The 25451-nt window shown below is 49.7% G+C and overlaps 2 protein-coding genes across 4 annotated transcripts in view; both read right to left on the bottom strand.

Moving 5' to 3' along the window:
* The window catches only part of OPA3 (outer mitochondrial membrane lipid metabolism regulator OPA3), a 39881-nt gene extending 30637 nt beyond the window's left edge, over nt 1–9244 (bottom strand). Inside the window, exon 1 of the mRNA XM_019754853.2 lies at nt 9013–9244. Coding sequence (XP_019610412.2) covers nt 9013–9154 — 142 coding nt within the window. The 5' untranslated portion in view covers nt 9155–9244. The remainder of the gene's footprint in view (nt 1–9012) is intronic.
* A 1572-nt stretch (nt 9245–10816) lies between these two features.
* Nucleotides 10817–22477, bottom strand: GPR4 (G protein-coupled receptor 4). 3 transcript variants are annotated; one of them, XM_019754909.2, is made up of 2 exons: nt 22378–22477; nt 10817–15023 (listed from the first exon to the last, which is right to left on the bottom strand). In XM_019754909.2, the coding sequence occupies exon 2, from the start codon at nt 14183–14185 to the stop codon at nt 13097–13099; it is 1089 nt and encodes a 362-aa protein (XP_019610468.1). In that variant the 5' UTR covers nt 14186–15023; nt 22378–22477; the 3' UTR covers nt 10817–13096. The 3 variants fall into 3 exon arrangements, with proteins under 3 accessions (XP_019610468.1, XP_019610470.1, XP_019610469.1); XM_019754911.2 differs by having other exon boundaries at nt 10817–14373; nt 22378–22476; XM_019754910.2 differs by lacking the exon at nt 22378–22477 and adding an exon at nt 18869–22361.
* Between the last annotated feature and the right edge of the window lie 2974 nt (nt 22478–25451).

Raw genomic sequence — 25451 nt, 5'->3', positions numbered from 1 at the left:
CTGCAAAAAAGGCTTTCGCAGCCTGTGGGGTGGGACCAGCAATCCAGCAGTCAAGAGTGTCCTGGGCAATGTAGTGCCAGCTATGCAGCGGGTGGGGACCAAGGGCGTCACTAAGGCGGTGCACATGCACAGATTCCACCGGACCACTGCAGTCCCAGACTTGGCCCTTTGGGGGAGGGCTTAACACTGAAAAGATGGCACCCTCCTGTAGGCCACACGTGTCAGGCTCCATACAGAGACAAAAATGGCTCCCTCCCTACAGCTCCTGCCCCGAAGCCACACAGCTCAGTCCTTTCCCATGTCCCTGGGACTCCCGAGCTGCTGCCCCTCCACCAGAGAGATCGGGTGAGCGCCCGCAAGAGCAAATCTGTAACCTCCTTCACACAGGAGCTTCTTAAAAAAAACTCCTGGGCCGGCCCGGTGGCTCAGGCGGTTAGAGCTCCATGGCTCCTAACTCCGAAGGCTGCCAGTTCGATTCCCACATGGGCCAGTGGGCTCTCAATCACAAGGTTGTCAGTTCGATTCCTTGAGTCCCGCAAAGGGATGGTGGGCTCTGCCCCCTGCAACTAAGATTGAACACGGCACCTTGAGCTGAGCTGCCGCTGAGCTCCCAAATGGCTCAGCTGGTTGGAGCGCAGGCTCTCAACCACAAGGTTGCTGGTTCAATTCCTCGACTCCCCGGAAGGGATGGTGGGCTGCGCCCCCTGCAACTAACAATGGCAACTGGACCTGGAGCTGAGCTGCGCCCTCCACAACTAAGACTGAAAGGACAACAACTTGACTTGGAAAAAAGTCCTGGAAGTACACACTGTTTCCCAATAAAGTCCTGTTCCCCTTCCCCAATAAAAAAACAAAAAAACAAAAACCAAAGAAAAACAAAAAACTGCTCTGAACCTAGAACTGAAGACTTACATAATAATGCCAGCACAAGCAAATTCCAACAAAAGCAAAAGTCTTCACATATGAAGGTGGGACTGAAAAATGAACAGCAGGAGAAAATGCAGCTGACGGCACACTGCTCTCATCTGGATCTCTGTGCCTTAGTTAGGTCTTTGCCAGCTGTGACAGCCATACACAAAAATGTCAAAACCAGGCTCTCACGGAGGGCTGCACCAAGGGTTTCCAAATGCATTTAACAATGCACAAGAAAACATTTTTAGTGAGAGCAAAAATATCTGGTGGGCCATGAATATATAAAATAAAAATTTTATTTTAAAAATATCAATTTCAACCCTTCTAATTTTTGTGTTTTTAAATGCACATAATACATGCACAGTATTATATGCTAGCACTATACATGGCTGCCAAATAACTATACACATACATACATACATGTATACATACGATGCTCAAAAATGTTTCCTTAACAGGAGAGCATAATAAAAACCATTTAGAGGTCACCAGCAGCAACCCGGCTGTCACCATGACTGATGTGGTGCTCTGGAGATTACAGGCTCCGGGGAAGTGATTTTCAAATACTCATGTACAGGAGAATCCTCTGGAGAATGTTAAAGATAAAAATGCCCAGCTCTTCCCCAGATGGACCCATCAGGGACTGCAGGTGGCACTCCTGGGCACCTAAGGGCAGCACCTCACAAAGCTCCCGTTTGTCCCTTCAGATCAGCTATCAGTGATCGATCCTCCAGACAGCTGTATTTAATCTGGTATATCTTTAGTCCTTCTACTGAGTTCTGAACATCAATTTCTGTATTTGTCATTTCTCGAAGTTTTATTTGGTTCTTTTTCTAACTTCCTGCTATTTTTTTTATTGTACTTATGTTTCATATTCCTCCTATTGTATCCTTTTCATATATAAACACAAGTATTTTATCTCCACCTCTGATTATTCCAATATCTGCAGTGTTTGCAGGTCTTGATCTGCCATGTCTTGTGCCGCTGACTCTCACTCATGGTGCCCACGTCTCTGTAAGGTACATAATTTTTTATCACGAGCTCCTCTGTGCCAGAACTCTGGTTGAAGGAATTCTCTAAGCCCCTGGCAGAGGGGACACTCCTGCAGAGAGGGTTTGTTGTCCTTACCAGGAGCTCAGGGTCACACAGACCCAGGTTCATTCTCAGCCTGCTGCTTCCAGGACCTTTCAAAGAGTATAATTCAGGCCCAAACCCATATGAGGGACAGTCAGTGGCCACAAATTCTAAGATTTTTTTCCATCTCCACCTAGATCTAAGACTACATGCCTTCTTCGCAGGGTGGGTTTTCTCTAGTTCACCCTTCCCCTGAGGGGTACCTTTCCCAGGACCTGGTTTTGCACAAGGCAGTCCCCTGGCCAGTTTTCCCACAGCATAGCCCCTGTCCCCAAGGCTATGTGGATTTGTCAGTGTCACTGGAGTATCAGGCAGCTTCAGTGCTCACACCCCGTCTCAGCTCTTTACCCTTGCTTTCTCCTTGCTCTGGGAGGAGTCCTTTTTCTCCTTGTTGGTACACCCATTCATTTCAAAGGATGCTTTAAATATTTTATGCAGTATTAGGTAATGTGAGGCTCTCTACTCAGCAACACTGCCCTCTGTCTGGTTGACTGTGTCACTTTTCTTTACTCAGAAATATAACTCCAAGCCCAGCGCTTAATCAGACAAACATAATCATTGCCCCACGCTAGTTAGAAATGTTCCCATGAAAGCCCAGCCCGTTCCGTCTGATGTAAGCCTGTGAGGCCTGACTGAGGAAGAGGGACAACATCATCTACTCGTACAGCTTGAAGTACTGACTGCTTGGCCGCGACAGAGGACCCGGGAGTGGGCACCGAGAAGGACGTTAGAAGGTTTAGCATTAAAATGATGATGGGGCAAGGGGGCGCAACCGGGTGGCTCAGGTGGTTAGAGCGCAAGCTCTGAATGACAGGGTTGCTGGTTCTATTCCCCCATGGGCCAGTGAGCTGCACCCTCCACAACTAGATTGAAGGACAACAACTTGGAGTTCATGGGCCCTGGAGAAGCACACAGTTCCTCAATATTCCCCAATAAAAACTAAAAAAAAAAAAAAAAAAGTCAAGAAAAAAATAAAATAAAATGATGATGATAAATAACAATGATGCCTGACATTTCTATACATTCAACAAACATTTATGCAGCGCTTAAGGGCCACTATTTAATGCTTTATGGATATTAACTCACAGAATCAACCTAACAACCCAATTTATAGACAACAAAACTGAGGACCAGAGAAGTTAAATAACTGGCCCAGGCGCATACAGAAGGTGGCAGAACTGGCATTCACATGCAGGCAGCCCAGCTTCAGAGGCCAGGTTCTTATCTACTCAGCCACACTGTTGTTTACTGAACTTAGAAAGTGCCAGGCCTATACTTAGGGTATTTGTGCACATAATAGATCCTCCCATCAGACCTATGATGTGATACTATACTATACAGAGGAGGAAACTGAGGAACAGAAAGGCACACTGAGTTACCCAGAACACATACCAGAGCATGGATCTGAGTGCAGGAAGCCTTTATGTGGAAGCAGGTTTTAGCTTCTGGGTAGTAATACCCACATATGATAAGAACAAATTCTATATGTGCCCACAGCCAGTACTAACAACCAGATATGCATGATCTGTGTGAGCCAGGCCTTGATAGTCACTGCTTCTTCTTACATCCTCAGAACAATCCCAGGAAATGAGTTCTATTACCCTCATTTGACAAATAGAGAAACTAAGGCTCAGAGAGGTCAAGATACTTGCTCAAAGTCACACAGCAAGTAAGTAGTGTGAAGATTCAAACCCAACCGTATCCACCCTGCTGTAGACTGCCTGTGCAGTCCCCTGCCACACTCACTCTCATCTGTGCCAGAGCTGCTCTGACCAACAGAATGTGGTGGAAATGACAGTGCAATTCCAGGTCTCACTTTTAAAAGGCCTGCAGCTTCTGCTTCTTGCCTCCTGGAAATCTGGCTTTTGGGAGCCCTGAGTGACGATGTAAAAAATTCAGCTACCCTGCTGGAGACCATATGGAGAAGAGATCCTGAGACAACACTGAGAGGGAGAGAGGGAACTGGTCGTTTCAACATCCCAGTCGAGCCTCCTGAGGACTTCAGCCCCAGCTGCCCTCTGACCACACCCCATGAGAAACCACCCAGCAAGCCCAGCAGAAGAACTGCCCAGCTGAGCCCAGTCAGGCCACACAACTGAGAGAGAGAGTGAAAGGGCTACTGTTTTAAGCCACTAAGCTTTGGGTCAGATTGCTCTTCAGCAATAGAAAACTGAAACTAACTCCAAGGCCTAAACACCGAAGAATGAGCACAGAGTTAAGCACTTCGGAAAAAATTAGGCCAGCAACCTGAAAGAGTCATGTGGCGTATTAGTGTCCTATTGCTTCTGTAACAAATGACCACAAACGTAGTGGCTTAAAACAACACTAATTTATTATCTACAGATCCAGAGATCAGAAGTTCAAAATGGGTCTCACTGGGCTAAACTCAGGTGTCAGCAGGGGAGAGTTCCTTTCCGGAGGCTCTAGAGGACAATCCATTTCCTCGCCTTTTCCAGCTTCTAGAGGCCACCTGCATTCCTTGGCTCCTGGCCCCTCCTCCATCTTCAAGGCCAACAGGGTAACATCTTCAAATCGTTCCCTTTCCTGTCTCCCTCTTTAACTTCTAAGGACCCTTGTGACTACATCGGGCCCACCTGGATAACCCAGGATAACCTCCCTATCCCCAATCCTTGATTTAGTCACATCTGTGAAGTCCCCTTTGCTGTGTAAGGTAACACATTCAACAGCTTAGGGATTAGGATGTGGCCATTTTGCTTTTTTTTTTTTTTTTTGTGGGGGCATTATTCTGCCTCCTGTGAGTGGTAAACAATAATGACAGTACACTCCAAAGGAATAAGCAGAAATGAACCGGAATCCTCCCACTGCCCAGAGCGATCCCACAGCTCCCCAGGAAGTGTCAGCAGTGCACTCTGCAAGAGTGGCTTCAACCTCCCCGCATCACCAACCTCTTTTATTTGTCCCTCCCCCAGAAATCTTTGTTTAAAAAGATGCTTGCCTCCGCAACACAGTGCATCATCAATAAGTTATGCTTCTGGCATTTACTGTTCTTTCCTCAGGCAGATACACCTACCGCTCCAGCCTCTCCTGTGAGAACCCAGACAACCGGGCTTCCCCTGCTGAGCCTAAAGAACCCGAGCCAAAGGTACTGATGCTGGATGTGTTAGTCAGCTCGGGAGGCCTGACCCCAGAGAACACAAGGCTGCTATTGGCTCTGAGAAATTCTAATCGCACGGGCTGGGGGCCAAAGCAAAGGGCAATTAGCAGTGTGAAGACAATAACAACATAAGAGAAGACGTGTAAAGATTCAAGTCAGTGCGCTCCAGTATCTAACAGCATCTCCACCTAAACCTGCCCCGGACTGAGCTCCTGGTCCTTTCTATGCAAACTGCCCCTCCTCCAGTCTGCCATGTCACACCCAATCCACAGGAAATCCTGCCAGCTCTACCTTCCACACAAATCTACTGGTTATTCATTACTAAGGGGAAAAGGAAAGGTTCTTTTAGTGGTCACCACCTTAACCAAGGGCTCCAAGTTACCATCACAAATGACGGAAGCAACAGACAGCAGGAGCCCCCTGAGGTGATGTCCTTAGGACACACCATCATGTCTGTGTTCCTGCCAAAGATGCTCAACATGAATCCAATCAGAGGAAACGATCAGAAAACTCCAGATTGTGCGACGCTCTAAGGGACAATTGGCTTGGACTCTTCCAAATGATAATGGCAGGAAAAACAAGAAAGAGCAGGGTCAGCAAACATTTTCCGTAAAGGGCCACAGAGTAAACATTTTAGATTTGTGGGCCATACAAACCCAACTGTGCAGCCACATACACTATGCAAACAAATACAAGCTGCTGTATTCCAATAAAACTTTATTTACAAAGAAAGGCAGTGGGCCAGATTACCAAGCCCTGCTGTAGATTAAAGGATACTGAAGAGGCATGATAATCAAATGCAGCGCATGATACTTGAGCAGACCCTCGATTAAAAATAATAATAATAATAATAGTAAACAGTGAAAAGGGCATTTTGCGGACAAGTGGAGAAATCAGAATACGATTATAGTTATTGATGTTAAAATTCTCAGGTATAACATTGACACTGTACTATACAGAAAGTCTTTGTTCTTAGGTGATACATGCTGAAATATTTAGGAGTGAAGTGTCATGTTCACAACTTATTTTCAAATTGTTCACGGGAACAAAATGTGTATACATACATACACGCATACATATACAAGAGCAAAGACATGGAAAATTTGTTGAAGGCTAATAACAGATGAAATAGGTGGTAAAGGGTATGTAACTGATGACTACGCCATTCTTTCTTTCCACTTTTCTGTGGGTTTGGAATTTTAAGAAGAGTTAGGGGGAAAAATTTCTCTGGAATCTGACCTCTCTTCCCCATCCGCCTCTCACCTGGACCACTGTGGTCGCCTCCTCCCTGCATCCATCCTCACCCTACGATTGCCAAATGGATCCTATTAAAATACAATGCAGATCCTGTCCCTCCTTTGCTCAGACCCTCCAGTGAGTGCCATCCACTCAGTAAAGCCAAAGCACTTGTGCTGGCCCACGGGCCCTGCACGATCTGTCCCCCTTTCCCATCACCACAGGTTTCCCCTCTGCCCTCAGTCTCCACTTAGTCTCTCAGCTCACTGTTTGTCCAACATACCCGGCACACTCGCACCTCAGGGTCTTTGCATGTGCAGAACCTGTGGGCTAGAATGTTCTTCCCCAGATACCTGTACTGCTTGCTCCCTCTTCTCCTTCTCGTATTTTCAGTGAGGTCTCTCTGATCATCCTATGTAAACTTACAACCTGCCTCCAAATACTCCTTCTGCATCCCTGATGTTTTCTCCAGAGCGGTTACTGCTATCTAATATACTTCATGTTTTTAACTATTAATTTTGTTTGTCTGGCTTCCTCACTGCTTGCCCAGAATGTAATGGCCCTGAGGACAAGAATGTTTGCCTCTTCTTGTCTGCTGCATTCACAACATCTACACAATAGCCACAGGTCAGTGCCAACCACTGACTTAATAGTGTATATCCACTTACTCCTCATAACAATGTATCATTCATAGTATAAGTGCTCATATAGTATATAGTACACAAAATGGGAATAACAACAATCTATCTCATGATAATTTGTGAGGATTTGATGCTGGAAGGCCTGTGCAGTGCTTAGCACACTGCCTGGCACAAAGTGAGTGCGCATTAACTGTTGCTATTATTAATACGCACTATACAGAAAAAGAAGCTGAATCTCAGAGGGGTTCACTGATTTGCCCAAAGCTACCCAGCTGGGAAGGGGTGGGGCCCAGACTGGAACCCATGTCAGTCTAACTCAAGCCACTTTCTAAACCACAATGCTAAGACATATCACAGTGTTTGGGAGAAAGGCAGCGGTAGAAACAAAAACTAGCTCTGGGAATCCACAGTACAGGATTTAAGTCCTGCCTATGGCACAAACTCATGCACGACCTCAGCAATTCACTCCTGCTCTCAAGGCCTTCGTTTTCTCTTCTCTAAACCAGGGGAAGGCTTTCCCCCTCTCTGACATGGGTACAAAATAGTGTGAGAGTCAGATGAGATAGCCGATATGAAAGCACTTGGTAACTGTGCAATCAAGCACTTTTTCCAACCTAAGATCTGCAACTCTGGCAGAGGGCCCACCAAACACCAACGGACTAAGAATTGTAGGCCCTGGAAAGCAAACTTTAAACACCCAAATTTATAAGGGAAAATGGTGTGCTCCCCTGAACCATCGGACTTTTGCACATGTTCCTCCCTCTCCTTCAACATCATCCCTGTTCCTGCGTTGTTTGGTGAGGTTCTCCTCACCCTTCAGGTTCCAGCTCAGAGGTGTCCTCTGCCAAGAAGCCCTACCTGAACCCTAAGCCAGGTCAGGCATCTGGTGGGCTCTCCCATTCCAGCTCGGCCCACTCTGAGTGGCCACTCTTGCAGGATGGGTCTGTCCCCACTGAACTGTGAGCTCCTTGAGGGCACAGACTTGGTCCCTGCTATTTCACCAACACTGCCCAGCACAAGGCCAGGCAAGAGCTGATGCACAGAAAATACTAGCTAAAGGAAGTAATGGATGGATGAATGGATGAATGGTAGTTCTCTGGCCCAGCAAATTGTTAAATGTTCTTCTTCTATGCTCCTACAGGACTCCAGCATATAGTTCATCTTTTTAAAGCAGCTTATATTTTGAGTTTACTATGCCCTTGTGATCTCAGCTCAGGCTGCCCTTTCTAGACTTCCTGGCATTACGCCCGTGTCAGGTGGCCTCGATGAGCTCCAAAGTTCCCACCAACCTGACCACTGTGGGTTGACAACAAAGGGTCATGAGTGTGTCTCCCAGTACCCAGCAAAAAGCCAGCACGGCCTGTCTACTGAATGAATTAACAAACACGGTGTATCAGTGGGTTAATGAATAGAGGAATGAGTATCCACTCTGGTTAAAATTACCCTTTTGCCAGATTCCCAGGCCACGTACCCAGATCCCAGCTACGCTTCTAATCCAGACATATTTCCCCGAGTGTAACTGGGGCAAACCGATGTCCTAAATGGATGCCACACAAGCACCTCTCACATCCCAGGACAGGAGGAAAACTGAGGCACCGGGTGGAGTTTTGGAAGCCAAGGCGCCTAAGGATGGCCTGGCAAATGACCCCGTCTTGTCCCTCCTCTGCTAGGCCCCTGAAATGCCCCGCCCAAACTACTCTTGTCCCCCAAACTATTGGCTCGCCTAGACCTCAGTCTCCACGCGCTCTTTTCCTCCACTGGCCGGTATTTTCAACAGCTGCCCCGTCTCTTACCCCACTCCCGCCCTTACAATTGGACTATCTGTGTGCCCTTATCCCAGGAGCCCTTCCTATTGGCTGCAAGACTTTGCCGGTTCGGGCTGTGATTGGTCGTGAAAAGAAGTCCCTCCCCTGAGCAACCACCTGAGAGGGATTGGAGAATGGAAAGGTTGGAGGGACGTGGGGTCAGACTCACGCTGAGCTGGCGGAAGGCAGATATAGGTCTTGAAGAACTCGCTTCGCCGGGCGGCCTCCTTAATGCGGTTGGCAAGCGGCTTGCTGATCTGCCGGATGCCCAAGTATAGCAGCTTCGCCATAGGGAACGCGCCCACCACCATCTTGGCGGTCGCACGGGGCACGCGCAACTCTGCGGACTGGGCGGGGCTCCTCTAATCGCTCCCTCCTCTCCCGCCCACTCGTCGCCGGGCGTGCTCGCGTACGTACGCACGCTCGGGGGTAACTGCAGGGGCGTTCCCTGACGTCACCGCGTCGACGCTGACGTCCCGTCGTCCGTTTGCTGAATATGCAAATATACTACGGAAGTGATACAGTCAGAGGGCTGTGCCGTTAAACGGCTGCTCGCGGGAACGCGAATGATTCCCACGCCTGCTTCAGCTAGTGTCACCGCCGTCTTTGGAGACATTACGTACCTAGGTGGCCTCTCCGCCCAAATGAGGCTCTTAATTAGTCCTAATTAGGACTAATGAATCCCAAATACAGCTACCTCCGTCGGTTAGAACTCTCCCTGGGATTAAGAGAAAACTAGCTGTATATAGTCATACAGACTTGGTTAGGGATCCCAGTTCCGTCATTTACTTGCTGTGTTATATTAGGCGAGTGACTTAACCTCTCTGGGCATCGGTATTCTTGTCTACAAGAATGTAGACAAGTGTGACTTTTAATAGCACGTACCTAATTGGGTTGCTGTGAGGCTTGCATAAGAATCTTGAATGTAAAAACAGTGAACTATATGTTAAGTGCTTAGAATGGTGCCAGTCACATAGTAAGAACTCCATAAACAGCCCCTATTACTATACAGGTACTATCTTTGTTATTGCTGCCTCTAGCATGAGGGTGCATTTCCTCTCCAGAAACAGCGAATTGAACGCTTTTCCAAGTAACTGACAAACAGGCTCAGAGAGGAGCAGGGCGCTGGCGCAAGGTCCCTCAGCCAGCAGAGGTTGATAGCCCAGCATCTTGGCAAATAAAACCATACCCGTTCTCAAGCAGCCGCACTTCCTCCATTGAGGGGCGAGGGTCCCCAGGGAGCTGGCTCAGGAAGAAGTTTAAGGACATGTCCCAGGCTGTCCTCCGTTAACCAGCAGGGAGCAAAATCATATAAACAAAGTCAGGAAGGGGTTGAGAGAAATTCCTGGATGGTGGAGTGCTGATGGGTAATTGAGGATTCTAGGAGAGAAGACAGGAGCAGAGGAGTGGTGTGTAGGAGGGAACAAAAGTTCAGGACATGGAGTCAGGGGACCCTGGGTTTTCCTTGGTATCCACTCTGACTCCCTGTCCATCCTTTGTCAAGTCCCAGGCACCGATGGACCTCTATTTCATTTGTAATGATGGCACTGGCATGTGTGAATCCAGATATTCTACATTACGTACTAAGAAATGTCAAGACCATAAAAATAACTCCTCCTCAGGATCCCCTTCTGGACTGAAGGTGTGAGGGAGCTTGGGGCCTATTCAAGGTCCATAGCCACTTGAAACCAACCCTTTCCCCATTTTACAGACTGGTCAACTGAGGTCAGAGGATGAAAAGGACTTATCCCACATTCCAGGGGTCATCGGGATGGAGCTGAGGTTGGGATTTCTTGAGACCCAGCCCAGAGTCTTCTGATCACTAGGGGTGTTGTTAGCCTGGGGCCCAAGGACCTACTGGGGGGCTGCAGTACCCCATGATGGGTTTAAGAAACTTCCAAACTTGTATATGACTTTTCTGTGTAATTCACTGTTGTTTCCTCAGTTCCTAGAACAGTGCCTGGCACAATAGGTGCTCAATAAATATTTATTGAATAAATGGGAACGAACATTTGGAGGGGTAATGTGCAGGCTTTCATCTGATTCTCTTCGGTGACTATGTTCAAAATATCCGTCCCCCTAAATCTCCATCCCAGTAATTTTATGGCAACGAGACAGGATGGGAAAATTACTAGGGCCCCCAAATCCCAGGCCCTCCTCCTTTCCTCCTTTCTCTCCCCCCTAACACCAAAGCCCCAACTTCCTGCATCTCAGTAATCCCCCTCTTGCAAAACCATTTTCTTCATTAAGTTGATTTTTTTCTCATTCCCCTCCTCCCTCCTCTTCCTTTCTCTGAGAAAGGTTTCCAGGAACCTCTTCTGGGAACTTCTGGGGCAAGGGTTTGTGTGTGTGTGTGTGTGTGTGTGTGTGTGTGTTTAGGGGGATTGTCACATTTCATCAGGAGCTTGGAGCCTGTTACACACCCAAGGGGAGAAAGGCAGGGAGGTGACCTACCAGAAGGGATGAGGCCTGTCCAGATCTGGGTGCTTCCTCACATTCTATAGCCTGGTATAGAAGGAGGACCATTCCTGGTGACTCCTGAGGGCCAGGGGAGGGAGGAGGTCACCAGCCAGGGCAAGCAGCCTTGGCCAATCTGGGGCGTGGGAACAGAGGCAGAGACAGGGAAGGGAGAGGGAGTCCAGGATGGCCCCAGGCTGACTCACCGGCTTTGAAACCCTGGGCTAGTCACTCGGCCTCTCCAGTGACCGCCTGGAATAGGGCCTGGGATCATTCCCAAAGGTCCTTCCAGCTCAGGCTCTCAGTCTCCCTTTTCCCAAGATGGGCAAGAGGCTCGTGCTACACAATCCTACGGGCACTCGTGCTTCTCCCATCATTGTATTCCTTCAAAATAAATCCCAAAACTGACCACTGCTCCTGCTCACTCCACCACCCACCCTGGTCCAGTTACCAGCATCTCCCACCTGGACCACTGCAGTTACTGATTCACTGGGCTCCCAGCTTCTGCCCTAACTTCAACTATTCTGCTTCCCACTCAGCAGCCAGCAGGATCCTGTTAACATTTAAGTCAATTCACATCCCTCCTCTTGCAGCTCCTATTTATCTCAGACTAAAAGGCAAATTCCTTACCAGGACTTAAAAAGGCCCAAAAGACGGACCTCTGTCTCTTTGCCAGTTTCACCTCCCACTCATGTCTCCCTCCCTCTGTTCCAGCCACACCACTGTACTTGCTGTGCCTCAAAATTCAGGCACTCTCTTATTCCAGGGCTTTGCACTTGCTGTTCCCTCTGCCTGCAGTGCTCTTCTGCCTGACAGCCACAGGGCTGACCCCCTCCCTTTCTTCAGGTCTTTGCTCAAATGCCACTTTCTGAGTGAGCGCTACCCTGACCTCATCTAGATCCATGTCACTCTGTCCTTCCAATGGGCTTTATTTTTCCCCCATTACACTTATCAATTCCAAACATAATCATTTTTAGTTACTCATTTACTGTGAGCCCCGTGAGGGTGGGGACTGGGCTATCTCGATTGCCATTGTGTCCCCAGGCCAGGCCAGCCCAGGCCAGACTGTAGGAACAAATAAATCTTAATTGAATGAATGAATAAATATCCTTCCTCTTGTCTCAAGACTCCTTCCCCAGCCTGCTCTCTGCTCACCCCTCCTCCAGCCAGTCTGCCTTGATTGCCCTTCACTTGGGTTCTGACATTTTCCCTCTTCTTCCTCAGTCCGGACTTGGAGAATGCTGTTTATCTAGAAACTCAAAATTGGCCTGACCTGCTCTTTCTCCTTTATATGACCTTGGGGGCTTCCCAAAAGCAAAAGTGATCACTCCATTCTCCTTCCACTCTCCTCTTGAGTCACCAACTTTTACCCCCGTGTTGGAAATAATCCTAACTTTTTTCTCTTTTTTGTCTTTACCCCACCTCCAAGAAGTCCTCCCTGACCCCCAGATTGGGTCAGATGCCCTCATGGGTTCCCCCGGACCCTGGCTTCCACTATCTGAGCCCTGCCCATTCAGAGTCATCACTGTCCATTGGAGGAGGAGCCCATGGAGGCAGGGCCAGGTCTGCCATTCGTCACCACTGTGTCATAGCACCGCCCCAGCACAGGGCTAGCCACAGTTCAACAGAATTGTTAGGAGGAGGATGGTTGACCCATGACACACCAACCTCACTGTTTTCCTATTTTCTTATGAATAGTAACACAGCCTTATTTACATATAATTTGCATACACTGAACAAGAAGGGAAGAGAGTATGGGATGAGATCTGAGGAATGGGGGCTCCACGATTTGAGGTTCATTGTGCCGGTGGCAACATCTTCAGCTGTACCTGGTCCACCTGGGAGGAGGGAGCTGCCACGCAGCTGGCTGCCATGGCCTTTGCCGTGCTGTTCCTCTTGGAAGTGAGTGGCGTCTCCAGGGTGAGCGAGGCATTGGCCATCTCCTGGGGCTTGTCACTGGCCAGGAAGCGGAGCAGGTTGTGCAGGGCCTTGGCTACATCACTGCGAGCGCCCTCGTTGACGAGGCAGTAGAGGATGGGGTCGGCCACACAGTTGAGACTGGTGAAGGCCAGAGAGCTGTGGTACGCGGAGAAGACGCGCTCCTCGAAGCCACAGTCCCAGGGGCGGCCCAAGTAGACGGCGCTGCGGGAAAGCAGGAGCACGTGGTAGGGCGCAAAGCAGACCAGCACGATGGCGATGAGGCTGAGGGCCAGCCGCTTGATCTTGGCCTTCTCCTGGCGCTCAGTGGACACGCTACTCCGCACGGCCCGCAGGATACCACGGTAAGACAACAGCATGAGGGCCCATGGAAACAGAAAGCCCACGAAGACACGGTACAGATTCATCCAGGCCACCCAGCCCTCCATGGGAAACTTCTCGAAGCAGAAGGTGTGGTTGTAGCGGTCGCGGAAGAGCTCATCATGGAAGAGGGGCGCCGAGTTGGCGCCCAGCTCCGTGGCCCAGACCACAGAGCTCACGGCCACGGCTGTCTTGACGCGGCGCAGGCGGGTGAACCGCAGTGGGTGGGCCACGGCCAGGTAGCGGTCCACCGAGATGCAGCACAGGAAGGCAATGCTGATATAGATATTGGTGTAGAAGATGAAGCCGAAGAGCTTGCAGGAGCTGGGACCGTGAATCCAGTTGTCGTGGTGCAGGAAGTAGTCGACCCACAGTGGCAGCGTGCAGATGTACAGCAGGTCCGCGATGCTGAGGTTCATCAGATACACGCCCAGCTCGTTGCGTTGCCGCACCTGGCGGTAGGCGGCCCACAGGGCCAGGCAGTTGGTGGGCAGCCCCACGCCAATGACCACGATGTAGAGGGACGGCGGGAAGAGGTGGTCCACGCGTGAGTCCACGTGGCAGCCCTCCCATGTGCCGTTGCCCATTCTCAGCAGTGGGGCTTTCAGGAGCTTCCCCTGGCCCACGGGGGCTATGGGGCCACGGGGGGCGGGAGGCCATCGGGGCCCTGAGCCCCCTTCTTGGAGGCTCAGGGGCACATGGTGGGAGGCAGTCCACGAGGAAGAAATGAGGTTGACTACGAATCCAGGGCCAGGCTGGGCAGGAAAGAGTGGAGCTTGAGAGGGGAAAGTTAGAATTACAACAGGCGGGAGGCTTTGAGGGTGGTGGGATTAACAAAGAGCTTTGTCAAGGGGGTGTTTATAGACTCAGAGTGTAAATGAGGGCATATTGGGGTATCAAAAAAATTGGCTGGGGGGAGTGTTTATCGAGGAGATGAAGGCATCAGTGGGCAGTGGTGAGAGGGAGATTATCTGTACAGAATGGAGGAAGTAAGTGCGGCTGTGATGAAACAATGGTGAGATGAAATGTACTAGAAGACACCGGCAATACAGAGGATAGTGTTGAGATAGGACAAACTACAGTTAGGGCATGTTGAAAAGACCAGGTAATGTGGGTGGGGGCACTGGCATTTCGTAGGACCCCAGTAAGAAATGATAAAATAAGTAAAGTAACCACTGAGGAGATGACAGAAAAGGAGGTGTCCTGGGTGGGGGGTGGACAGAGAGGAATTGTTCAGTCTGGAGAATGTGGGAAGGGTTTTTAAGAAACAGGAAGGAGGTGAGTAAGGGCCAGACCAGAGGAAGATTATAGATGGAGGGGGGATTTGAAAGGGGCAGGGGAGGGGCTCTGGCTTGGTCCTCCTAGGGGCTGAGCAGCTGAGATGAGGTGGCCCCACCTCAGAGTTCAAAGCTGACTTTTCAGGGCCTGTGGGGAGAGAGGACCGCAGTGAGGGGAGTCAGGGAACGCTGCCTTCTTCCCATAGCCCTTGCCATCTCTTATAGGCTATGGAGGGTGGACACCCCAATGATGCCTTATTGAGCCCCGTTCTAGACAACAGATCTCTGAAAGCACAGCTTTGAGGTGCCAGATATATTTTTGCCTAATCGATGTTAAAATAAAGACCCAACTCAGATTTTAGAACTTTCTTCCAGAAACCATGTAAAACCGGCATAAGAGCCGTATCACGCTTTGGAAAATGCTGCTCTAGGTTAACGTTATCACTTCACAGACAGGGAGAAGGGGCCCAGGGAGGCTAGCCACTCCCCTCAAGGACCAACAAGGCAGTGACAGAAGTGGAACCGGGGCTGGAACTAGCCTCCCACTCCTAACGCAGGGCACCCCATTCTTGACAATGATAATGACCATGGTGATAACAGCTAAAGTTTATGAGTCCTACTAATATCGGACCCCGTTCTAAGCACTTTTATGAGTATTAATTCATTAAAACTTATTGAACCCCATGAGGAAAGTACTGTTTATTTCCCGTTTGACAAACTGAGGCACAGAGCAGTTCAGAGACCTGTCCAAGGTCCTGATGATGGGAGAGGGGAAATCTTGGCTCTAGCCCCCTTTGCTCCAGCCTGTGCTTCTGTTTCAACCCAAGAATAACTGGACAGAAAGAGGTCCTGGGCTGATAGTGGGGGCTGAGAACCATAGCTGCAGAGGGCTGGGAGGGAGGGATAAGAGGGGCTGCTGGACTCCATCAAGGTCGGGGAGCAAGGGCAAGTCCCCTCCCTCAGGGACCACATTCCCTTCATTGCCTCTCCCCACTCCCCTCTGACTTTCCCAAGTGAGAACCTTAGGTCTGTCACCGCCTTGGTCCCGGGAAGACCTGCAAGCACAAGGTAGAAGATAGTCATGGACCAAGCCTCTGACTATCGTGAGCCCCAGAGAGAAGGGGAGCAAAGTCTTGAATCAGAGCCTTCTTCGGAAGCCACTATATCCAGGGACTTGCACAGGTTTAATTTTATGGGTTGAAAAAAATCTTTTTGTATTTTTAAATAAATTTTATTGGGGAATATTGGGGGACAGTGTGTTTCTCCAAGGCCCATCAGCTCCAAGTAGTTGTCCTTTAATCTAGTTGTGGAGGGTGCAGCTCAGCTCTAAGTCCAGTTGCTGTTTTCAATCTTTAGTTGCAGGGGGCGCAGCCCACCATCTCATGCAGAAATTGAACCAGCAACCTTGTTGTTGAGAGCTCGCGCTCTAATCAACTGAGCTATCCAGTCGCCCAGAAAAAAAGTCTTAACTGGAAACCCTATCTAAGACAGTGAAAGGGGGAAGCTGCTCTGTGCTCTAGATGAAATAAAGTGGGGGAACCTCAGAAGAATCCCCAGGACACATTTTGAAAACCACTGAAGGTGGGGGGGGGGCTTTGGGGTCTGGGTGAAAAGGTGAAGGGATTAAGAAGTACAAATTGGCGGGGGGTGGGAGATGAGGGTAAGGGGGATCGAATATATGGTGATGGAAGGAGAACTGACTCTGGGTGACGAACACACAATGGGATTTATAGATGATGTAATACAGAATTGTACACCTGAAATCTATGTAATTTTACTAACAATTGTCACCCCAATAAATTTAATAAAAAAAAAAAAAAAAGAAGTACAAATCGGCAGTTACAAAATAATCACGAGAATGTAAAGTCCAGCATAATCAATAATGTTGTAATAACCATATATAGTGTCAGGTGGGTGCTAAACTAATGAGGGGGATCTATACTTCGTGAATTGTATAGGTGTCTAGCCATTATGCTGTACACCTGAAACTAATATAAAATATAAAATAATATTGAATGTCAACTGTAATTGAAAAATTAGAAAAGGAAAAGGAAAAAAAAAAAGAAAAGCACTGGTTGAGTCAGTTGGACAGATGAAGAAATTGAGGCCCAGAGAGGGGAAGGGATAAACACAAAGTCACACAGCAGGTCCTTGGAAACCTCCCAGATGCCTGAGCATCCTTCCATGGGAAAGTCCTCTTGGCTATACCAACCTCTACAATACATCGTGAATCCATGCATGACTCTCTCTAAAGCCCCCGCCACGGCCTGCTCTGTGCTACCATCACCACTCACTTGCTTGGACCCTTACAGTGGCCTCCTTACTGCTTTCTTGGTTGCCATTCTGACATCCTTCACCTCACTTCCCACACTGCAGCCACAAAGTTCTTTCCAACATGGAAATCAGCTCTGGTTACTTCTCTGCTTGAAAGCCTCCAATGGCTTCCCAGTGGGCTTGGGGGTAAAATTCCAACTCCTTGCCCCAGGTGACAAGGGGCTACCTGACTTTCTTGCCCACCTCCCCTCCCCTGCCTCCAACCTTTCCAGCCTCACAACCTGTGCCCTTACGGTACCCTCCACCTGGAATGCTCTTCCTTCAGATCTTAGGACTCGCTGCCTCACCTTCTTCACTTCCTCAGGGAGGTCCTCCCTACCCAGAGTCCCACCTACTCCCCAGGGCTCTCTTCCTCACACCTAGTATCTTGTTTTTGTCTGTCAGTCTAAAGTGGACATTCCAGGAGGTCAGGGACCTTGTGTTGACTGCTGTATGCCTGGCATACAGTAGGTGCTCAACAGACTGTGAACTGAAAAAACTTGAATTGGTCAGCCCATCCCCCAATATAGGCTCCCTCTTACCTGGTGGCAGCAAACACCCCTCCCACCCACCCCCACCCCCTTCAGGCTCAAACAAGTCCCTGCAGGGTCCCAGAGAAAGGGGGATGGGAAGCGAAAAGAGCAGGTTATATCCCATACATAATTGACCCTGAAAGATCAGGACTGAGTCCTGCTAGGTAGTAAATCCTACCCCCTGTGGGGTCCTCAGCTACAGAGCTTCTGCCCTCACCCCAGACTCACAGAGGCTCCTGGACCTGTGGAGATGGGATGGAAGGGGCTTCCCCTTGGCTAAAATAGTGCAATCCAGTCCTTCCCTTCAAATGGGAACACCCCCCGGACCACCACCCAGACCAAGTCACTCAAAACACCTCTCATCCCGGGGCTGGCCGGGTGGTTCAGGCGGTTGGAGCTCCGTGCTTCTAACTCTGAAGGCTGCCGGTTCGATTCCCACACGGGCCAGTGGCCTCTCAACCACAAGGTTGCAGTTCAACTCCTTGACTCCGGCAAGAGATGGTGGGCTCTGCCCCCTGCAACTAAGATTGAACTCGGCACCTTGAGCTGAGCTGGGCCCCCCACAGCTAAGACTGAAAGGACAACAACTTGAAGCTGAACGGCACCCTCCACAACTAAGATTGGAAGGACAACAACTTGACTTGGAAAAAACAGTCCTGGAAGTACACACTGTTCCCCAATAAAGTCTTGTTAAAAAAAAAACCAAAAAAAAACATCTCTCATCCCTCAGCTCTGTCTCTCCCACTTTTGTAACATTGAGGAAATTACTTCTTTTTCAAAAGCCTCAGTTTCCCCTTCTTACAAAGAGGGGCACAGTTTTTATACTAGTCACATCACAGATATGAAACTCCTTGGTGATAGCATCTATAAATTATGCAGTATTAGAACAATTATTATTCTTCCACAGGCACTGGAGAGCTGAAAGTAGAAACCAGTTGGTAGTGGGAGGAGGCCCCCAGAGCTGGGATTTCCTTTCGCCCCACCCCCTGAAGACCCCCTGGGTTTAACTAAGGCCGGAGCCCGGCAGGCAAGCTGGAGACTAATTTCTGGCAGCCAGAGGAAATACACTTCCCATTGCTAATTTCCTCAAGGGGGAACCAGCTGGCCACTCACCCCTCCCTCCTCACATCCCACCTCCTCAACCCACCTGCTTCTAGGAGGCGCTGGGTATGGGGGGAGGGGCACTCAGACAAACCTCTCTTCTTCACCTGAGATCTGCTCACCATCGAAACCTCAGAAGACAGCACAGGAAGGTCAGACTCAGAATTCCACAATGCATCAGGCCTATATGTGATAACTCGGTGGTGAGAGGCTATTTCTGACCACTTCCTGGTACAGAAGGGGAAACTGAGGCCCAGAGGGGCAAGGCAGTTGTCTAAGTCACATGATGTGCCACGAATGGGCAGATCTGTTGCTCTTAACTGAAGAGCTTCCCTTCCCTGAATGTCTTCTCTCCACACTCCCTGAACTCCTGTGATTTTCCTCAAGTCTGGCGTTCGCAGACCCACTGCAGAATCTGCTGAAAGATATACGGACTTTCTCACCATAAAAAAGCAAGTGACTGTTGTGTCTTGGGCGTCCCTCCATCACCTGACTCCCTTCCACCCCCAGCGTCAAGACCCTCTTCAGTTGGGATCTAAGTTGCCTCCTTTATTCAGGCTTTACTGGGGACACAACTCCCAAGTCTCACAGATGCCACAAGGAGCTACCCCGGTCCCCCCTTTTTAGTCCCCGCTGCCTCCTCCTCAGAGGGACAGGGAAGAGAGGAGCCCGAGTGTGGAGCAGTAGTTGGGGACAAGAGGCACTGGTCAGACCCCAGCCTCATGTCTCAGCTGCTCAGGCCAGATAAGTCCCTCGGTCTGCCAGATACCCCGAAATCCAGGGAGGCTAAAGGACCGGGGATTGAGAGGACAAGGAGAAGCGATGCAGCCCCCATATCCCCAGCACCCTCGGCTCACTCACCAGCCTTGTCCTAGAAGCCACCAGGCTGCCTCTCCCCACTTCTCTCCTCTGTGGGCTCTGGTTCCCCCCTCCCCTGGCAGCCCCAGGGGACCGGCCAGCTCCGGTCTGCTCATTAGGGGACGAAATGTGATCACCATGCCTCGCTCCCCACCTGGTGCTCTGGCGACAGGCGGAAACCATGGAGCAGTTCGGACACCCTGACTGTCCTGCTGGGCCTCAGTCTCCCCTTTTCTACCAAAGGAGTCCCCATCTTCCCCAAAGCCCACACTGCCAGTAAGGGACACCAGGGCCCTCCAGTGTTCTAGATTCCAACATTCTCAAATCCTCAGGTTCTATTGTTAGTCCACTTCATGGTTTACCCTTCTATTATTATAACATTTTAGAGCTTTACTTTTTTTCCATTCTACTATTTTATCATGATGGCTTTCCATGCCCTTACCCAATATTCCAGGAGGTTCACATTCCAAGATTCGAAAGTTCTATTGTTAGAATGTTCTATTATTTTTTTAACATTCTATGACTTTCATAATCTATTATTAAACTCTGATTATTATCTTTGTCAAGCAAAAACATGAACACGTATTTCCCTATTTTTACAGAAATGGGAACATACTCTATGTATGGTGAACGCTACTTTTTCTTTCCCCTTTTATCTATTCTATTTTTTAACATTCCAGCCGCCTGAAGTTCTAAGCTTATACAGAATTCTGAGATACTAAGGAATCACGGGGTGGAGGGTTAAGTCACCACCTTCATCTAGCCCCTAAATTCTCACCACCTGGTGGGGGGGAGCCCTAGGAGCCCAGGCTGCCTCCCAATCGCTTGCCAAGAGGGCCTGGCTTCATCCTTCCCTGCTAGCTCACACCAGCTGAGTTATTATTTGTCTAGACACAAACCAAATTATAGGCCCTGTCCCACGGGAGCAGTGGGCTTCATGGGGAGGGTCAGGAGACAGAGGCAGGCGGGAGTTAATCCCTGCCCCCACCCCAACTTCCCCTCCTCTCTCTCCTCCTCCTCTGAAACTCCTCTCCTTCCACCCAAACCAACTCTTGTCCCCTCTCCCTGGCCACCACCATGGTTTTAGAAATATTTTCTCTTCTCTGCTCGTAAAAGGCTCCCTTCTGGATTCCAGCCATTCAAACTCACCCTGGCGTTCTTCCCTCCTCCCGGTGAAGACGCCTTGTCCAAAAGAAGCCAGATCGCTTTATTTTCTGTGGAACTAGAGTCCCAACCCCAGGTCTGACACTAACTCACTGTGGGGACTTGTGTTCTTGGGCCTTAATTTCCCCATCTGTAAAGTGGGTGCTTGGCCTAGGTGGCTCCAAAAGCCCTTTAGAGCTCACAGCTGCGAAAGCTGAAAACTGCCAAAATTCCGGCACGAATCCTTTTGGACTGAAGGATTCAAATACCCTGAGGACCTTTGATTTGAAGGTTGGAGCATTCCCAGGCCTCCTCTCCTGTCATTCTCACATTCTGGGTCGTTCCATTCAAAGACTTCACATTCAAGACTTCTTGATTATATGATTCCCAGAGTTCAGGAGCCCCTACCTCATCAGTCTCTCTCATCTCCTACTGGGACCCACTCCAGAAAGGAAAACCTCCCCATCCTCACCCCAAACCTGAAGTCAAGTTCATCCACAGAGACAGACCCGGCGGTGGGGCACCCTCTTAGTGGGTTCAGGAGGACTGGGGCCGGTGGTGGTGAGCCCTAGAGGGGGTTTTAGGGGGTGTGGGCGCCATCATCTCCATCTGTGCCCCTAAGCAAATACCCCAGCGCACATCCTGTCTGAGTGCACAATACACATCCTGCAACCCATGCCTCACAGAAACTGCGGACCTGCCCCTCAGCCTGGTCTGAGGCAGGAGGGGGGCCCAGTTCAAGGAGTGGGGATGAGGCCGATGCAGGAAAGAGTTAATGGTGATCCAGCCAAATCCTGGAAGGGAGGAAGTGAGGGAGGAAGTCCACCCCCCAGCCAGGAATTCCTGAAATTGGAGGGTGGGGTGGGTGGGACCTCAGGAGCAGTGAGGTGACTGTGAAAAAGGCACTGGAGACACAGTGTCACTCAGAATCCACTTGCCCCAGATAGCAACCCTATGCTCCTTACCCCACTCCCAAGCAGCACCCCAGTCCAGGGGAAAGCTCTGGGGAGGGGTGAGGATTTGGGATGAGATGAGGGTGGCTGAAGGTGGCAGTATGGGGTCTAAGAGACAGAGACAGAGAAAAGGGAGAGAGACACTAGAGACAGAGAGACAGGAGGGGAAAAGGCAAAGAGATGCACAGAGACAGAAAGACGTGGAGATGGAGGCAGACAGGTCCACAGAGATGGAGAGCTCCTCAAGACACTGCGGGACAGAGGCAAACAGACACGGAGAGAGACAGAGACAGATGGACGGAGATGGAGAGGCAGAGATAAAGAAATAGACACAGAGACCTCCAGAGATGTAGAGGGAGAAACACACCCAGAGGGAGAGGGCCAGCGGATACAGAGACATCAGAGACAGGCGGAGAGATGGAGACAGACCGTTCAACCACAGAGACACCGAGAAGCCAGCATCTGAGAGGGGCGGGGACCAGACGGCACGGGAGACCGAGGCAGTGGATCTAGGGACGCAAAGCCCGCTGAGGGGCGCGAGGAGCAGCGGCCCCGAGGCAGCTGGACGACAAGTGCGGGCCCGGGAGGGATCAGAACCTACCACTGCGCTACGGCTGGACGGGGCGGGCGGCGGCGCTCTCGACTGCTGAGGGGTCTGGGCTCCACAGCGGCGCGGGGACCCGCCGGCGACTCCTCCCGGCCGAGGCCCCGCCCTGGCCAGGCCCGCCCCCCATTAACCCCTCCTTTGTCGCTCCCCCTTAACCCCTTTAAGCCTTCACCGGGGAAGTCTTACCTGCCGCTGGAACCCCCAACCCCCCCTCGTCCCGCAGTCGTTCAAAGTCCCCAGCCTGGAGGCCCCCATCTTATTAACCCCTTTGCTCACCCTGCCTCTAACCCTGCACTTCAGACTTGATAAGCCGCCAGCTATGGGGGAAAGGGACTCTCCCATTGACTTGCTGTGAGCCATTTCCTCCCTTCTGGGCCATTTCCTCCCTTCTGAGACCCCAAGCCTAAGTCATTGACTTTGTGGTCATTGCACGCCCCCCACACACACACACCACCACCACCACCACCAAAGGAGAGAACAAAGGGGTCTGTTAAGTTCCCACTCCCAGGGTCAGGGCCACCCCTGGAAGGAGTCTTGGGGCTTGTAATTCCAGCGCCACCTCGGCCAGACCTCTTTGGTTGGTGGCCTCTCGGTGCTTGTTTCCTCTTATGTCAATAGGGCCACAGCATAGTCCCTTTGTCATGGGGATGTCATGTCTAAGTGTCAATACTATCAAGTCTGTAAAACGTGATCCCCCATGCTCCCATTCCTCCCTGCTTTATTTACTTTTCTCCACAGAATTTGTCACCATCTAATGTCCCAAGTAGTTCACTTAATATTTTTCTAGTTATCTGCCTCCCCACCAGGAGGAGTGTCATTTTTGTGTCTGGTTTGTTTACTGTTGTGTCTGTTGCCTAGAAGAAGACCACTGGCACAGAATAGGTGTGCAGTACACCTTGTTTTCAGGGAGTGAATACGTGACAGGTGAGTGCTCCAAACATATTTGCTTATTTTTATTCTCATCTTGTCCTTCATAAATTGGTCCTGAGAATTCATTCTCCGTCGAAGTTCCTTCAGACAGACCTGGCACGCAGCACTCAAAAATGGCAGCTATTAGGTCTGCAAATTCTTTTTCGTTTATTTTCTTTGTAATAAAAATAATGCCCGGATCTTAAGGGAACAATAAAATGAGTTGTAACAGATACACCCATGTGCCTAAGCACCCAAATAAAGACAGAGAACATTTCCATCACCCAGGAACGTTGTTCTTTGCCCCTATCCAGAAAATATTCACACTCTACTTCAGCCCAAGAGGCAACTCTGTGCTTTCTTTTTTCACCAGAGATTAGTGTTGCCTGTTCTAGAACTTCATATAAATGAAGTGGTAGTATTTTTTTTAAAGGTAGCTATTATTATAGTCATTTGCTGTGTGACCTTGCACAAGTGACTATACATCTCTGAACCACATTACTGCCTTCCTCTTAGGGCTCTTGAGAGAACCAGAAAGTGAGAATTAACCAAGGGCCCAAGTGACCTGCAATGCACAGCACACAGGAATAAAGGCTTTTTACTTCCACTTTCCCTTAAGGGGACAGTCAGGGACAGCTCCAAGGAAGGCATCATGAAGGCTTTAGCCCCTTCCTCCAAATAATCCCATATACATCCTATCAGCTTCACAACAAGCCCCACAGAGCTCTCCTATCAGCCCCGTGGCCATCCCAAGCTCTTTCTGAAAAGAAATTCTGGGGACCCCTGGTGTGCCAGGGTCCCCTTCCCTCCTAGGCTCTCCCTAAGTTTGTGCTGTGATTCAGTCAGGGTCCTAGCAGGAAACAGGTGGTCACTCAAAGAGTTTAAGTGGCAACAATTATGAAGGGACATTTTAGAGGAGTAGATAGGGTGAAGGACCCCACAAAGTATGGGGTGGTACCAGGGGTCCAGCCTCAGTGAGAGCCAAGCCATTATCACCCTTTGGGCAGAAAGGTAGAGTTTGGAGAAGAGCCCCTAGGAGCTGTGGTTCTAGGTACAGGAATATAGCCACTGCCATAAAATGGCAGGGATGCAGGGAGGGGCGCAGAAAATAAATACTCCCACCTCTCTCCTCCTACCCCTGGGTTTCCTGTCAGTGCCTCTGATCAGAACCCAACCAGAAGACGGAGGGCAAGGGATCTCCGTGGATGGAGTCCTCACAGGGCAGTCTACCAGGGTTCGCGGCAGGAGAAAAGCTGAGAGTGACCCTGGCGGGCACGTGGAGGCTAACCAGCCCTGTTCCAGTAGAACTGCCAAGGCACATTCTTTTTATGCAGGTCTGAGGCTGGGCACAAGGGGGCGACAGAGCACCAAGAGACCCAATGAAAGGCACGCTTCAATAGCACTGGCCATTTCCCCAAGACTTGGACTACTAGTATAGGTGACGGGTTTGCAGGTTATCTCCTGCTATGTCCCTCCTTAGGAAGAGACGGGTTTGATTGTCACACTGAAACTGCAAGGCTCTGAGCTGTCCATCTCAAGTGATTATCTGTAGAATTGAGACAAGGAAACACAAAGGTGTAATGTTCTACAAAATTTTGTTCTGTCCAGAAAAATCCTGTTTGCTATGGTACCTTATTATAGTTCTATCAGAGCAGTGGTTCTCAAAGTATGGTCCTCAAAGCATCAGTATTATCTGTGAACTCCAGAAATGCAAATTCTTGGGCCCCACCCCAGACCGACCAAATTAGAAATCCTGGATGGGGGGGTTGAGAGGAGCTGCATTGTCATTACAAGCCCTGCAGGTGATTGTAATGCTCCTTCAAGTTTGAGAACTACTAAAGAATACAATAATAATAATAATCTCTCAATGTATCAAACATTAATATTATCTTGGCCACAAAAGATGAAATCAGAACTCAGTCCCCACCTAAATATATAGTAGTTACTGTGGGGGACAACGACTGGGAGGGGGCACCAGAGGACTTCTGGGGGACTGGGATGTAGTTTCTCCATGTAGGAGCTGGCTGCATGGATGGGCTGTTTGTGAATTCAGCAGACTATACATGTATAATGGGTGCACTTCTCTGTGTGTTAAACACCTATAAAAAGTTAAACAAAATGTTCTAGATATCAAGTTGAGAAATCACTGAGAATCCTGA

This window comes from Rhinolophus sinicus, linkage group LG11 (genome assembly GCF_036562045.2).
Source record: "Rhinolophus sinicus isolate RSC01 linkage group LG11, ASM3656204v1, whole genome shotgun sequence".
In the NCBI taxonomy this organism is placed as follows: Eukaryota; Metazoa; Chordata; class Mammalia; order Chiroptera; family Rhinolophidae; genus Rhinolophus; species Rhinolophus sinicus.
Note: the sequence above shows the minus strand (reverse complement) of the source record. Positions and strands in the feature narration are given on the sequence as shown.

Excerpts from the sequence above, each read along its gene's own strand:
- GPR4 (XM_019754909.2), bottom strand. The coding sequence starts at position 14,185 with ATGGGCAACGGCACATGGGAGGGCTGCCACGTGGACTCACGCGTGGAC.